At 40.5% G+C, this 13407-nt stretch overlaps 1 protein-coding gene across 1 annotated transcript in view; it reads right to left on the reverse strand.

Annotated features, from left to right (window-relative positions):
• Positions 1 to 571: 571 nt before the first annotated feature.
• LOC116881975 (ATPase PAAT-like) overlaps positions 572 to 13407 on the reverse strand; it is a 14519-nt gene continuing 1683 nt past the window's right edge. Inside the window, exons 3-6 of the mRNA XM_032882144.1 lie at positions 12804 to 12876; positions 10503 to 10709; positions 4168 to 4622; positions 572 to 1297 (exon numbers count right to left, since the gene is read on the reverse strand). Coding sequence (XP_032738035.1) covers positions 1063 to 1297; positions 4168 to 4622; positions 10503 to 10709; positions 12804 to 12876 — 970 coding nt within the window. The 3' untranslated portion in view covers positions 572 to 1062. The remainder of the gene's footprint in view (positions 1298 to 4167; positions 4623 to 10502; positions 10710 to 12803; positions 12877 to 13407) is intronic.

Raw genomic sequence — 13407 nt, forward strand, 5'->3', positions numbered from 1 at the left:
TGCTACTGAAACATGAACAGGGTATCGAAATGAGCCCTTATTGTAAAGAATAAATTCACCAAAACATTACGTTAGTGTGAAATGCCCCACTTGCATAAAAAAGCATTTTAAGCAAAGATTCATTGAAAATATAGCATTTCCGTTACTTAAGTTGCTTCCAAAGCAGATACGTTTATTTTTAAGTGCAAATACATCACTCTTGAACACATACACGACAGTTCTAATTTCCGAAAATGACATCTGCTGGAGAGAAGCACAATCCTCTGGATTCCCACGCCTCAATCTTTCCGTGCGCAAGCGCACTGCGTCTCAGTTTCAACACCCCAGAGGAGAGCTCTGGGAGGCACCGGCCTCCGCTCAGAAAAGGCGGAGTTCCTTATACTTTCTGTGTTTACTGAGCTAAAACAAGAGGCATTCTCCCATTTTATATCAAACACTAGATCTAAGATAATCCCAACAAGGAATAGGCCAGGTCTGATTTTGACTTTCCAACTTCCTGCTACAGTGAATTGAGACACACAGGAGCAGCCACAGGAGGGGCCCCGTGTCTCTGCAGGTCATCAACACTGCCATTCTCTGAATTAAACACTACAAATATAGTGATCCAAGTGAGAGGATTTTAAGTATCCAATTTTCCATGAAAAATCAATTTGAAGAAGAAAAGTTACCAAATACTTTAAGCATTTATCATACTCCTAAGACTACAATATAAACCCCTTTATAAATAAAAATGGACTTTATCAAACACGTTATAAAACAGGGACTCACGAATAGCCTTAAAAACCTTTAACATTTTTAAACACTTAACCCAGAAATATACATAAATTTCTGTTAAGAGTAAACAATATTGCGAACAAAAATAACGGATGACCCGATCAGGTTAATCCTCGTGCACAGCCCTGGACAGACAGTAACAAGTACATTAAAATGAACACTGAGGTCGCTCGATGTGCGTAAGATGATGCCCCCAAATGACACTAAATCCTTGCCTTGAACTGTGGGGTTTAGGCTTTGCCATAAATACGTAATAAATATCTGTAGCACGTCCTACGGGTTGAGCACTTATCTCTCTCCATTGGAAAGTCTTTCCCCAGAGTCACACTGTGTCAGCGCCGTCCCGGGGGGTGGGGAGGGGGGATTCTGCAGCAGGTCCATCAACACAGCCATCTTCCTGTCCACGTGCTCCTGGAGTCGACGTATTTGCTGATCGATGGAGTCCACAAGCTTCTTTTCCAGCAGTTCCATATTTTTAGTAAGAATCTTTTCCAAGTAGGAGCACACAGGTTGCTCTTCCGTCCTAAAAATAAATTAAAAAGCCAGTGTAACAATTACCCCTGATATCCTAACAGAAACAAGCGAACCATACGAAATGAGCCCCCAAAGTACGATGCGGAAATCTGTCTCCGCAACGCTGCCGTCTGGGTACGAGGGGTTTCCGGGGCCAAAATCCACCCACAAGGGGCAATCACAGCCCTAAGCGCCCAAAGCATGCCGCATCTCCGATCCTTTCCACATTTCAGCACACAAGTGAAATGAGGGCACGACGACGAGAGGGAATGTCCCCCTCACAGAACAAGTCTCTACAAAGGGTCTTGGATTTTGAGCCCCAAATCAAAACTGACCGGCCTCAATGTTTCTTAAGGTCTCCACACAGGTCTTCCAAGAACTTCCCCAAGCAACCCCACAGTTTCAAGGTTTGTCTCTTGTCACCCGCACAACCTCACTAAGCACTGGAAGGTTCTCTTCTAACCTAATATGGAAACATATAAAAACGAATGTAACTGGAATGGGCAGATAGAAATAACAATACTTAGAAGGGGAGCCTGGGTGGCTCAGGCTGTTAAGTGTCTGACCTCAGCTGGAGTCATGAGCTCAGGGTCCCTGCTCCAGAGGGGTGGTGCGTGGGGGAAGGGGGTCTGGCTCTCTCTGCCCCTCCCCCATGCATGCGGTCTCAAATGAATAAATAAATTCTTCAACAACAACAACAACAACAACAACAGTAAAAGCAGTCCAGTTTCTCAGGTTCACAACCAACGCACACCAGGGCAGTCAATCTCAGGCCGTGGCCCACAACACCCTGAGGACACGTGACTTGTTCAGCTTCCACCAAGTAGCAAGCGTTCTTACACAACAACCAAGATGATGTCTGAACCCTTCACACCCAGATCCTCAGGAACATACGGTGACATTTCCCAGAGGCGACACGAGGTGTGATGTCACCACTCGGGTGAGCAACAGAAGCTGTGGTCGAGTGTTCTCCTGTGTCTTAAGACTGTGCGAGGGCAGTCAATTTAGGGTCTAAATATTGTCTTCAGCATGAACCCCGTTTGTCCTCAGCACTTCTGTGCTCTCATCGGCTACTGATGCCACATGCTGGAGGGCAACACAGATGAGAACGCGAGCAGACGCTAACATCGATTCTACACGTTACCTAACACCATTCTGAGTTGTTCTTTAGAAAATACCCTTTTCATAAAAATTGTTACTAATATAATGGGTCTGTTATTTTTAAACAAATGAATCCTTTCATATACTCTGCATAAATAAAGCTTCTCCACAGTCCTCAATTACTCTTGAGAGTGCCGAGACCAAAAAGTTTGAAAACCCCACTCTAGAATATATGAGCGGTTTTAAAAACCATTATTTTTTTTTCAAGGAACTCCAGCTTCACAGGAAGTTGTAAAGATACGAGAGTTCCCCAGTACCCTTCCCCCAGTGGTCCCAATGGTTACATCTCACCCAACTCTGGAGAATACAAAAGCAGAAAACGGATGTTGGGACAGTGTGCGCGGGTGCCGTCCTCCCACACGTACACACGTTCACGTGAACATCATAACTGAGATCACAACTATTCCTTCACTACAAACATCTCCCCATTGTCACAGCCACTCCCAACACCCTCCAGGCCTAAAGCCTGCAACCACCAATACGGTCTCCATCTCTACAACTCCATTTTGGGAACGTTACACAAATGCAATATTGGTGTGTGACCTCCTGAGATTCTCCTGGTCTCAGCACAGAATGTCCTCAGGAGCCATCCAAGTTGCTGCGTGTGTCAATGGTCCGTTCCTTTTTACGGATTAGCATCCTGGGATATGGATATACCACAGTTTGTTTAACTGTTCATCTAGTTTAAGACATACTGGTTGCTTCCAGTTTTGGACCGTTACATAGAAAAAAAGCTGCATGAAGAACTGGGCATAGTTTCTTGTGTCAACGTAAGTTTTCATTTCTCCGGGATAAATGCCAAATACATTGCTGGCTCACATGGTAAATGTTTAGTTTTCAAGAAACTGCCTAAGTATTTTTTACGGTGGCTGTAGTATTCTATACCCCCACCAGCAACGTAGGAGAGATCTAGTTTCTCCATATCTGCATCAGCATTTGGTATTGTTAACCATTTTTTGTTTTTAATCTTCAAATAACTGTGCAACAGTATCTTGTTTCGATATTCATTTCCCTAGTAGCCACAGAGTCGATGATGATCATCTTTTCACTTGCTTATTTGATATGTGCACCCTTTCTAATGTCTCCATGTCTACTGCCCATGTTCTGATTGAATTTTTTTCTAACGTGAATTTTGGGAGCTACAGGAATGGAGGCCATTTGTTAAATTTGTGACTTGCAAATTCTGCTCCCACTTTGTATCTGTATTTTCATCCTCTTAACAGGGTCTTTCACAAGGCAGAAGCTTTAAATTTTGATGCGATCCAATAGGTCAATGTTTCCATTATTGTGATTCTGGTATCATCTAAGGGTCTTTTCCTAGTCTTAGGTCTCCAAATGTTCTCCTACATATTATCAGAAAAGTTTTATAGCTTCATGCTTGTTTATTTTTTTTAAGGATTTTATTTTTAAGTAATCTCTACATCCAACATGAGTATCAAACTCACAACCCCAAGATCAAGAGTTGCACGCTCTGCAAAAAATAAAAAAATTAAGTTTAAAAAATAAAAATAATTTAAATAAAGAGTTGCACACTCTGCTGATTGAGCTAGCTAGGCGCCCCTATAACTTTACGTGTTACGTTTAAGTCCTTGATCTATGCTGAGCTATAGATCCTAAAAATACTGGAAATAGCTACAGGCAGTGGAGAGACAAATCTATTTTCCTCCAACTAATTCTTCCATCTATGAAACCTAAACCAGATTTGTCTGAAATACTTACGCAACGCCAACGACGCCTTCCCCGGCCTTAGTGATGCCTTCCTGCCACCTGGCGCTATGTCCCACGCGGAGATGGTTAACCTGACTACATAAATTCTGGAGAAAAGGCAGCAACTCAGAGTTAGGTATATTTGAGGCGTCACTTGCTTTCTTCGGCAGGAGAGAAGAAACTGCATTTCTGAGGTCATTCTCAAGAAGAGAATGGTTTGGCGGCACCACGTGATAGTCTCTGAGGTGTGTAGTGTTTCCTCCACCCGGTGGCTGTGGACTTTTATCGACGCAAGCGTTTAAGTCTTCCGTCAGGGTTCCAGACGTCAGGCCGGTTCTGAAAGGGAAAGGCGTGGAGGGGGACTTGTCGGAGGCTCCCGAAGCAGCTGAGGACTGCAGGTCCGCCACTCGTCTGTAGCCAGTATTTCCCAAAACCGCCTGAAGCTGCTCTCCCACGGGAACACAGTTCTAAGCAAGGGAAAGAAATACACGTTACTATCGGTAGTGGTGACGGCTAACTTTTGGGGTAACTACTGTGAGTCAGGCAAGGTGCCTTCTTTCTCTGATCCTCTGAACAGCCACACGAAGTAGGCTACAAGTACTACCAGATCTTAAGCTGAAGAGACCACAGCTGAGGTGAAACCTAGGCTAAAGGTAACCCGGCTATGGGGACGCAGCTTGTAAGAGGCAGAACTGGGACAGGAACACAGACCACCGAACTCCAGAGTCAAGACTTTTTTTCTTTCTTTATTTTTTTTCTTTTATTTATTTATCCGACAGACAGAGATCACAAGGAGGCAGAGAGGCAGGCAGAGAAAGAGGAGGAAGCAGGCTCCCCGCTGAGCAGAGAGTCCGATGCGGGGCTCGATCCCAGGACCCTGGGATCATGACCCGAGCCAAAGGCAGAGGCTTTAACCCACTGAGCCACCCAGGCGCCCCCAGAGTCAAGACTTTTAATGATTTCACTGCAATTTTCCCTAAAGGAAATATTAAATATTAGCATGCTTAGTAAAACTGCATTAGCATTAATTTCTCACTACAAAGGCCTCCTTGATTTATGGCAATAAAATATAATACAACTGAGGAACAATAATTGAGAAATTTCAGAAACACCATTCACCAACTTTCCACATATGGTAAACTATTCATTTTTACTTAGGCATATCTTTTGCAATACGTTTTTCATGGATGCTACACAGAGAGTTAGGCCCTTTAAAAGTAGATGTACTTTGGGTACATTTGTTGACACTTCCAATGACCAAAATGAGCTACCTTTTGGCTGTGTTTCTTTCAGAATTTCCAGGACAGTAAGAGTTCTCATGCAGTGTTAGTCCCTGAGAAGATTCTGGTTTACCTTGAAGAGAAGGCTGTGATATCAGTCTGTTATGCTCTTCAGTTTTTCCACAGGAGAAAAGCAAAACAACCTCGAGCTTAACTGTTAACTACGTGTATAAGGCTCTATCCTAAAATCAAAATAATGGAACTGTACTGTGGATTTTCTAAAAAACATTTGAAGTAATCTCTTCAGCCAGCGTAGGGCTCAAACTCATAACCCTGCGATCCAGTCACCGCTCCATGGCCTGCACCAGCCAGGTCTCTAGAATCGCACTACAGAACCCCATCGGGATGCATCATCCCACAGCTCCTGATCTTCAGTAGTTTGTTCGAGGGGCACCTGGCTGTCAGTTAAACATCTGACTCTTGATTCTGGCTCGGTCTTAATCTCGGGGTTGTGAGTTCAGGCCCCATGCTGGGCTCCAGGCTGGGCGTGGAGCCTATTTAAAAATACATAAATACATAAATAATAGTTTGTGAGAGACAGATTGAAAAGTATTATTCAAGATTAGCTAAGGAAATGCAGTTGATACATTTATCTAGATATTTGAAAAAAACATCTCTGGACGGAGCTGAATCAACATGCACTCACTCAGTATTTGCCAGGAATCGACTGCTAAACAACTGTTTCAAGCCCTGGAAAAAGAACATGGCAACGAACAACACAGATTAAAATTGTGACCTCAGGCAGCCGAACATGCTGAAAGCATAGGGACAGACTGAAGAAATGAAGAAAGGATAGGAAAGAAGAAAGGAAGGAAAATAATATCCCGTAGATGGAGGTGTGATAAATACTTTAGGGAAAAGTAAAGCAGAAAAGGTGAATAATGAGGACAAAGGACATGTGTGTGTGCGTGTGTGTACAGGGGACTCTAATGTTAAGTCCCCACAGAAATTCTTACACTGAACTGCACTTTGGAGGAATGCTGTTTATGGGGAAGTTTATTTTGTTATTATTTTAAAAACATCCTTTTTTTTTTTGAAGATTTATTTGTTAGAGACAGAGAATGCACAAGCAGGCAGAGTGGCAGGCAGAGGCAGAGAGAGAAGCACGCTCCCCGATGAGCAAGGAGCCCAGTGCGGGACTCAATCCCAGGACCCTGGGATCATGACCTGAGCCGAAGGCAGCGGCCCAACTGACTGAGACACCCAGGCGTCCCTAAAAACATACTTAAAAAGATTTATTTATTTGCTTTAGAGAGACAGTGTGTGTGTACACTCAAGAGCAGGAAGGGGGCAGACAGAGTAAGAATCTCAAGCGGATTCTCCACTAAGCATGGAGCCCAAAGAGGTGCTTGATCCCATGACCCTGAGATCAGGACTTGAGCTGAGACCAAGAGTTGGATGCTTAACTCACTGAGCCACCCAAGGCGCCCCTTCTTTATAGGGAAGTTTCATCTATTGTCAACTGATCTTGTTCCACCGAATGCAAGTTTTAAATAAACCTGAAATTATTCCTGACACATGATGGATTATGCATAAGTACATTTCCAAAATTTTGAATTAGACAACTCTCCTTCAGCTGAAAAGAGCTTTACTTAGTCATAATGGAAAACTCACTTCTCTATTATACCTCAAAGAAAAAAGGTATAACAGAAAACTAATAAACTAGGGGCGCCTGCGTGGCTCAGTGGGTTAAAGCCTCTGCCTTCAGCTCAGGTCATGGTCCCGGGATCCTGGGATCAAGCCTTGCATTGGGCTCTCTGCTCGGCGGGGAGCCTGCTTTCCCCCCTCTCTCTCTGCCTGTCTCTCTGCCTGCTTGTGATCTCTGTGAAGTAAATAAATAAAATCTTAAAAAAAAAGAAAACTAATAAACATTAATAGTAATGATATTTACATTGAGTCAATGTCAAAACTATGACCATTCATCAGGCAGAAAATGTAATATAAAAATTCAAATGCAAAGGTATTTGCTATGCAAAATTTCCTTTTCTGACACATCTTAATATTCTGGTTATAAGAAAAGACTGATTTTTAGTCATTTTTTTCTCAGAGCTCTTCAGGTGATTTTTTCGCTCTTTGTATGACACATGAAATTGTTCCCAGGTAAGTCTGTATGTCACTATAGTAAGTGTACAAACGTCAGGTGCTTGTGGGTATTCTCCCCCAACTTTATACACATTTGTCCAATTCTTGCTTTTACTTGTCTTGTTGTGTACTGTTTTGAAATCATATCAAATCCTTTTGCAAGTGAACAGCTAAATACATATTAAACAGTTTAAAGAACTTAGCCTTTGCCAAAACAATTTCACTGCTAAGAATTTACCCTAGGGGAACCTGGGTGGCTCAGTTGAAGCAACTGACTTCTGCTCTGGTCATTTTCCCAGAGCCCTGGGATCCAGTTGTACTGGGCTCCCTGCTCAGTGGGGAGTCTGCTTCTCCCAGCTCATGCTGTCTCTCTCTCATATAAAAATAAAATCTTAAAAAGAAGAATTTACCCTGAAGAGATATTTGAACCAGTGTCAAAAACAGATACTCAAAAATCTTCTACATACTGCTACTAATACCACTGAAAAACATAAATATTCATAAATCAAGGACTAATTATGTACCATAACATCACAGAGATATGTATTTATTGCTTAGGAAGAGGCTCATAATATCCTATTAAATGAAAAACGTTACTGAGCAACAGATACATCATAAAAGCATTCACATAAAATTGTGCCCATATACTTACACATGAATATATAAAGACCTGTATAGTGTGTGTGTGTGTGTGTGTGTGTGTATACGTACACACAGATTTCTGAAAAATTAAGTTTATTTCTTCATATATTGTAGGATTTATAAACGTATGAATTTTCTCTTACTGCTTATTATAAACACCTCAAACATGTAGCAGACCTTTAATAATCAGAAAAAAATAAAATTATAAAGCCATTTTTATTTTCAAGAGGAAAAGTAACAAATACAAATCCTGAACAACTTAATGTTTGAGAAAATGGGGCATATCCTTTCATTCAGATAATTTTAAGCATCAGCTCTATGTTCGGTACTTTGATACAGAATTCCTGCTCAGTTATCTCTCAATTACTAGAGCAGAAACAAATCAAAGCCAGCAAATACAAAGGAACAAGGAATAACTTTAACATTTACTGTGATAAAACAGAAGTTTGTACTGTCAAATAAGACCTATATAACTCAGAGTATTAACCTTTCATAAAACTTTCAAGAAAACAAGTAATCCCAAGGCAGAGGTGAGGCACAGAAAGGTTTAGGACTTGGTACTCCAAAGTCCTCCCTTTCCCCTTCAGGACAGGCCCAGTCCCAATTAATACAGGAAGGCTCTAAACAATGCGTGTGGTTAACCACTTCCATGAGTAGTTCTGGTCAGGAAATATCCCATTTTATGCTCAGATTATTGAAGGGTTCATGTGGCATTTTCCAAGAAGACATGCCGTAGACATCTAGAGACTCTGGTTTGTGAACAATAATTAACCCTAGACAATCAGGACACGCTCCATGAATAAGGACTCTCCCTCTATGAGGGAGGTCTTTCATTAGCAAGGTTTCAAAGGAGACTGAACAGGATCACCTTTCTTCCCCAGGGTGTCCCCCAAATTTCCTCACATGTAAGACTTAGCACTTATTGACTGTAAGCAAGTTACAACACAGTGTCTATGGCATGAACCCATGAGTGCTGGCTGGGACAGTTTATGTTTGTTTCTACATGCACAGAACTCTAAGAAGGATACATTCCAAACTGTTATCAGTAGTTACCTCTGGGGAACTGGATGACAGCTGGGAAAACTCAATGTACTTCTGCACCGATTCAAATGCATGGCAAAGAAAACATAGCATTTTAGGAATAAAACATTAAATTTTAAAGACATATTCCCCCCTCCAAAATAAATCTACCGTCTTTTTTTCCCCCCCAAAGTCAAGTTTTTGAAAGATAGGAATTAGTCAGTGAACTAGTTATATTTAATTCATTAATCTCTTCTTATTGCTTCCAAAATCTTGCTTTTGAAAATTTCTTCCTTTGTAAATCTTTTTTTCTTTTTTTAATTTTTATTTATTTGAAAGAGAGAGACCACAAGTAGGCAGAGAGGCAGGCAGAGAGAGAAGGGGGAAGCAGGCTTCCCGCCGAGTGGAGAGCCTGATAACGGGACTCGATTCCAGGACCCTGGGATCATGACCCGAGCTGAAGGCAGAGGCTTAACCCACTGAGCCACTCAGGTGCCCCTCTTTTTAAAATCTTCAACCTGTTTCTTCACAGAATCTTTGCACTGAAAGAGGTATTCTCAAACTACAGCATGCTTTTATAAAGTTAAACCTAGCATACTTATTTAAAATACTGATCCCTGGATCCCAGTCAAAAATGTGGCCGGGATATCCATTTTGTAAAAACTGGAAAGGATTCTGATACAGGTGTTTGTGTATCATACTTTAAAAACATCCTAAACTTTTTTTTTTTTTTTTTAAAGATTTTATTTATCTGACAGAGAGAGACACAGAGAGAGAGTGAGCACAAGCAGGGGGAGTGAGAGAGGGTGAAGCAGGCTTCCCGCTGGGCAGGGAGCCCGATGTGGGCCTCGATCCCAGGACCCCGGGATCAAGACCTGAGCCGAAGGCAGACGCCTAATGACGGAGTCACCCAGACGCCCTAAACTCTTTTAAAACAGCTCAAGTCTCACAAATTTGACAAATTCTTCCATTATTCCCAATATTCCTTTTCACAACCATCTTCTAATTTTCTCTTTATCTCTAAGCTTCTTGAGAAAAGCCTTCTAAAATGCTCAAAACAGTGCCTTATTCACTGAGAAGGTACTTAATAAGTATCTGCTGAATGAATGAATGAGTAAATTCACAGAAAATTGTGAAGATCTGTAGTAAGGTATTTTATAGAAGAGAAAGTCTACAAAATGCTATTTTACAAAAGCAAATAAAGGTAAAACAGTCAAATCAACAGTAAAAGTTCAAAGAAAAAACTTAAGTCGATACATGTCCTTAGAAAAAGCTGTCATTTAAATCATTAATGGTACCTGGACGGAATCCATGTCCACCTACCTGCTGCTGAAATTTAACCATATTCATCAACTGCTGAGCACCAGGTGACAACTTGGACCCCATGGCCTCCATGAGAGTTTGGACCCTCTGCAGGTCTATCCTTGATCCTAGAGCAGGAGAGCTTGTTGAAGAATTTGCTGAAACCCGCCTCAACTGTACCACAATTTTACTGATGAACACACGCTGCTTTTCACCAAAGGAGAGCAACTATCGTAAAGCAAGAGTTCCAGAAAATAATGATATTAAAAACAATCAGCATTTATAGTCACTTCTTGTTATCGCTTAAGATTGAAGCATTTGAGAATAAAAAAATTAAATACATTTTCATTTTTAACTTTTCTCTAGCATAGTCATGGTCAGAAAAAAATCCAAGTTATCATGAGGCTCAGAAGTATTTAAATAAAAAAGTCCTTTTAAACTAACAAACTACACATAAAATAGCAAATGGGGGTAAGGAACATAAAATAACATTTACTCACTTAGTTTAAGGAACTGAAAATAAACTGTACCAATCTGAGACCTTAACATACTGCAAGTTGCAGTGTAAATATAAATATTTAATGAAAATAAGGCTGTGGAGAGCCCACGCTAAGTGTTTAGTGAAATATTAATTATCAGTCATTTAGAAGTTAAAACTGTAAAGGAATGTCAAAATGATCTTATATAGCTTGACTGTTTACTTATTTCAAAAAATGAGTTCAAGAGTGATTTTCTAACTTGTCAAAGGACACCAAGAAGGAAAGGTGGAGCTTTGAACCTAGTTCTTCCAGCTTTGACCCCAGTCGTTTTCCCAATACTTTATGCTGCTTCATTTTGTCCATGTTTCTGAACCAAAAGACACTTCCTGTGTGACATGGACAACAAATTAGCAAAGTGGAAAGGGACCAGGATTTAGAATCAGACAGACCTGCATACAATGATGACTCTGCAATGTACGGCCCATGTGACATTGGGCAAATGCCAAAACTTGAGTGAGGAGCAAAATGAGAGAGTGAGAACCGTGTTTCACATGGCTGTTCTGAGGACTACCTGCTAAAATGTACAGTACCGACAACTGACTAAGGGCTCAAAAATATGCAGCAGTAGCTCTTATTTTTATTTTAACTTTCCCATAGTCTTGCTCCAGAAGTCTTCATAAGATCCCCCTGAATGAAACAAGACTTGGCGCTCCCATGTACTTCCACAGAATTGTTACAACACATCCACCTTCACAGACACATAATCCCATATATCACACAGAGACACAGGTGGATACAGATCCATGGCCTAAAAACTCTGCGTGGCACCAAACGGGACTGTCATCAACAATTAAGTAATCATCTCACTAAATTTATACATCTACATGCCAATCTCCTATGATCCCTTTCCTGCTTTTTAATTCCCAAGCATTTCTACTAAATATAGCACATACTGAATCTACATGTTCTCTGCCTTGCTCCCTAAAATATTAGCAATGTGAGGGCTCTGCTCCAATTTATTTTATTACTGCTAATTCCTAAATGCTTAGGGGAGCGAATGGAACTCTAATATTTGTTGAATGAATGAATCACTTCATTTAAATGACTTTAGATACTACTAGCATTCACTACCTAAAACAACATCAGTTCTGTGAATTTCTCTAAGTTATAACAGGCTCAGAGATAAAATATTTAGAGATGAAAATAATCCAAGGATTTATTGTCTTCAGCCTCCTAAAATAACCCTTAAGGTAGGTCCAAATAGGTGAATAAACTTGCTCAAGGCTTTCCTGCTAGTTAGGAACAAAGCACACTTAAATCAGGGCTTACAATGTCCAGTTCAGGATTCTTTCCCTAGATTCTGATGACACCATTAAAGTTCACTTTAATAGTAACAATTAATTAATTAGTTAATTAATATTTAACAACAGTTTCATGCTGAGGACACCATTCCCAAGTCCTTTAACTATGTGGTGCCTTTGCCTGAAACTTCTCTGTGTTCTTTTTGGGGTATTTTGGGACAAAACCTGTTTGTGGTTTTCACCTAAGTTTTATATAAAAATAAACAGGCTTTAATCTCAGTTTTCAAGGCTTAAAAGTATAGTACTACTCTAAGAACAATAGTATACGTCATGGCATTGCCATAGCTAGTAAATGTTCAAATTTTAAAAGGAGAATGTTGACAATTTTTTAGAGAATTTCTTCTTACATGTTTACTAAATATTTCTCAGCTAAAACCAGGGACCATGTGGGACATATCGCATTACAACCATCAGAAAATAAGTTTATGTAGTAAAAAAACAACTGTAGTTTTCAAATTAGTTATAATTCAATGATTACTTACCTTTATTTTACAAGCATGTGTGGAGGACTCCAATTTTAGGTATTTTTTGTACAAAATAATCTTTTCATCTTCACTGAAAATAAAAAAAATAATTTCTTAAAACTTCCAGATACAATTACTTTTAATAGTTACATTTAAGAATGAAGGCAAGGACAATCCATAAATCCTGACACTCAGTTTTCCTGGGGAGGCATAAAGAACTGTGGCTTCATATTGAATTGCACTGGGTAAAAAGTCTACATCTGTCACTTACTACCTATATAAGATAGTTCAGTTTGGTAACAAATGTATAATCATGCAGCACAGAGCATACTTTAAGATTTATTTATCCCAGAGAAAGAAAGACAGAGAAAAAATGAACGCAGGTGTGATAGGGAGGGGCCGAGGAAGAATCTTAAGCCGACTCCAGGCCCAGCCGCAGAGCCCGATGAGGGGCTGGATCTCACCCTGAGATGGGACCTGAGCTAAAATCAAGAGCCGGCGGGTCAATGGACTGTGGCACTCAGGCGCCCCCGGAGGACACATTTTAAAGCTCAACAAACATATCCATTATTTCCAACATACATGGTATACAAAAGTTCATATTTTGGGCTCTATTAAAGAA

Source organism: Lontra canadensis, unplaced genomic scaffold (assembly GCF_010015895.1).
Source record: "Lontra canadensis isolate GAN:19392208 unplaced genomic scaffold, GSC_riverotter_1.0 scaffold79, whole genome shotgun sequence".
Lineage (NCBI taxonomy): Eukaryota > Metazoa > Chordata > Mammalia > Carnivora > Mustelidae > Lontra > Lontra canadensis.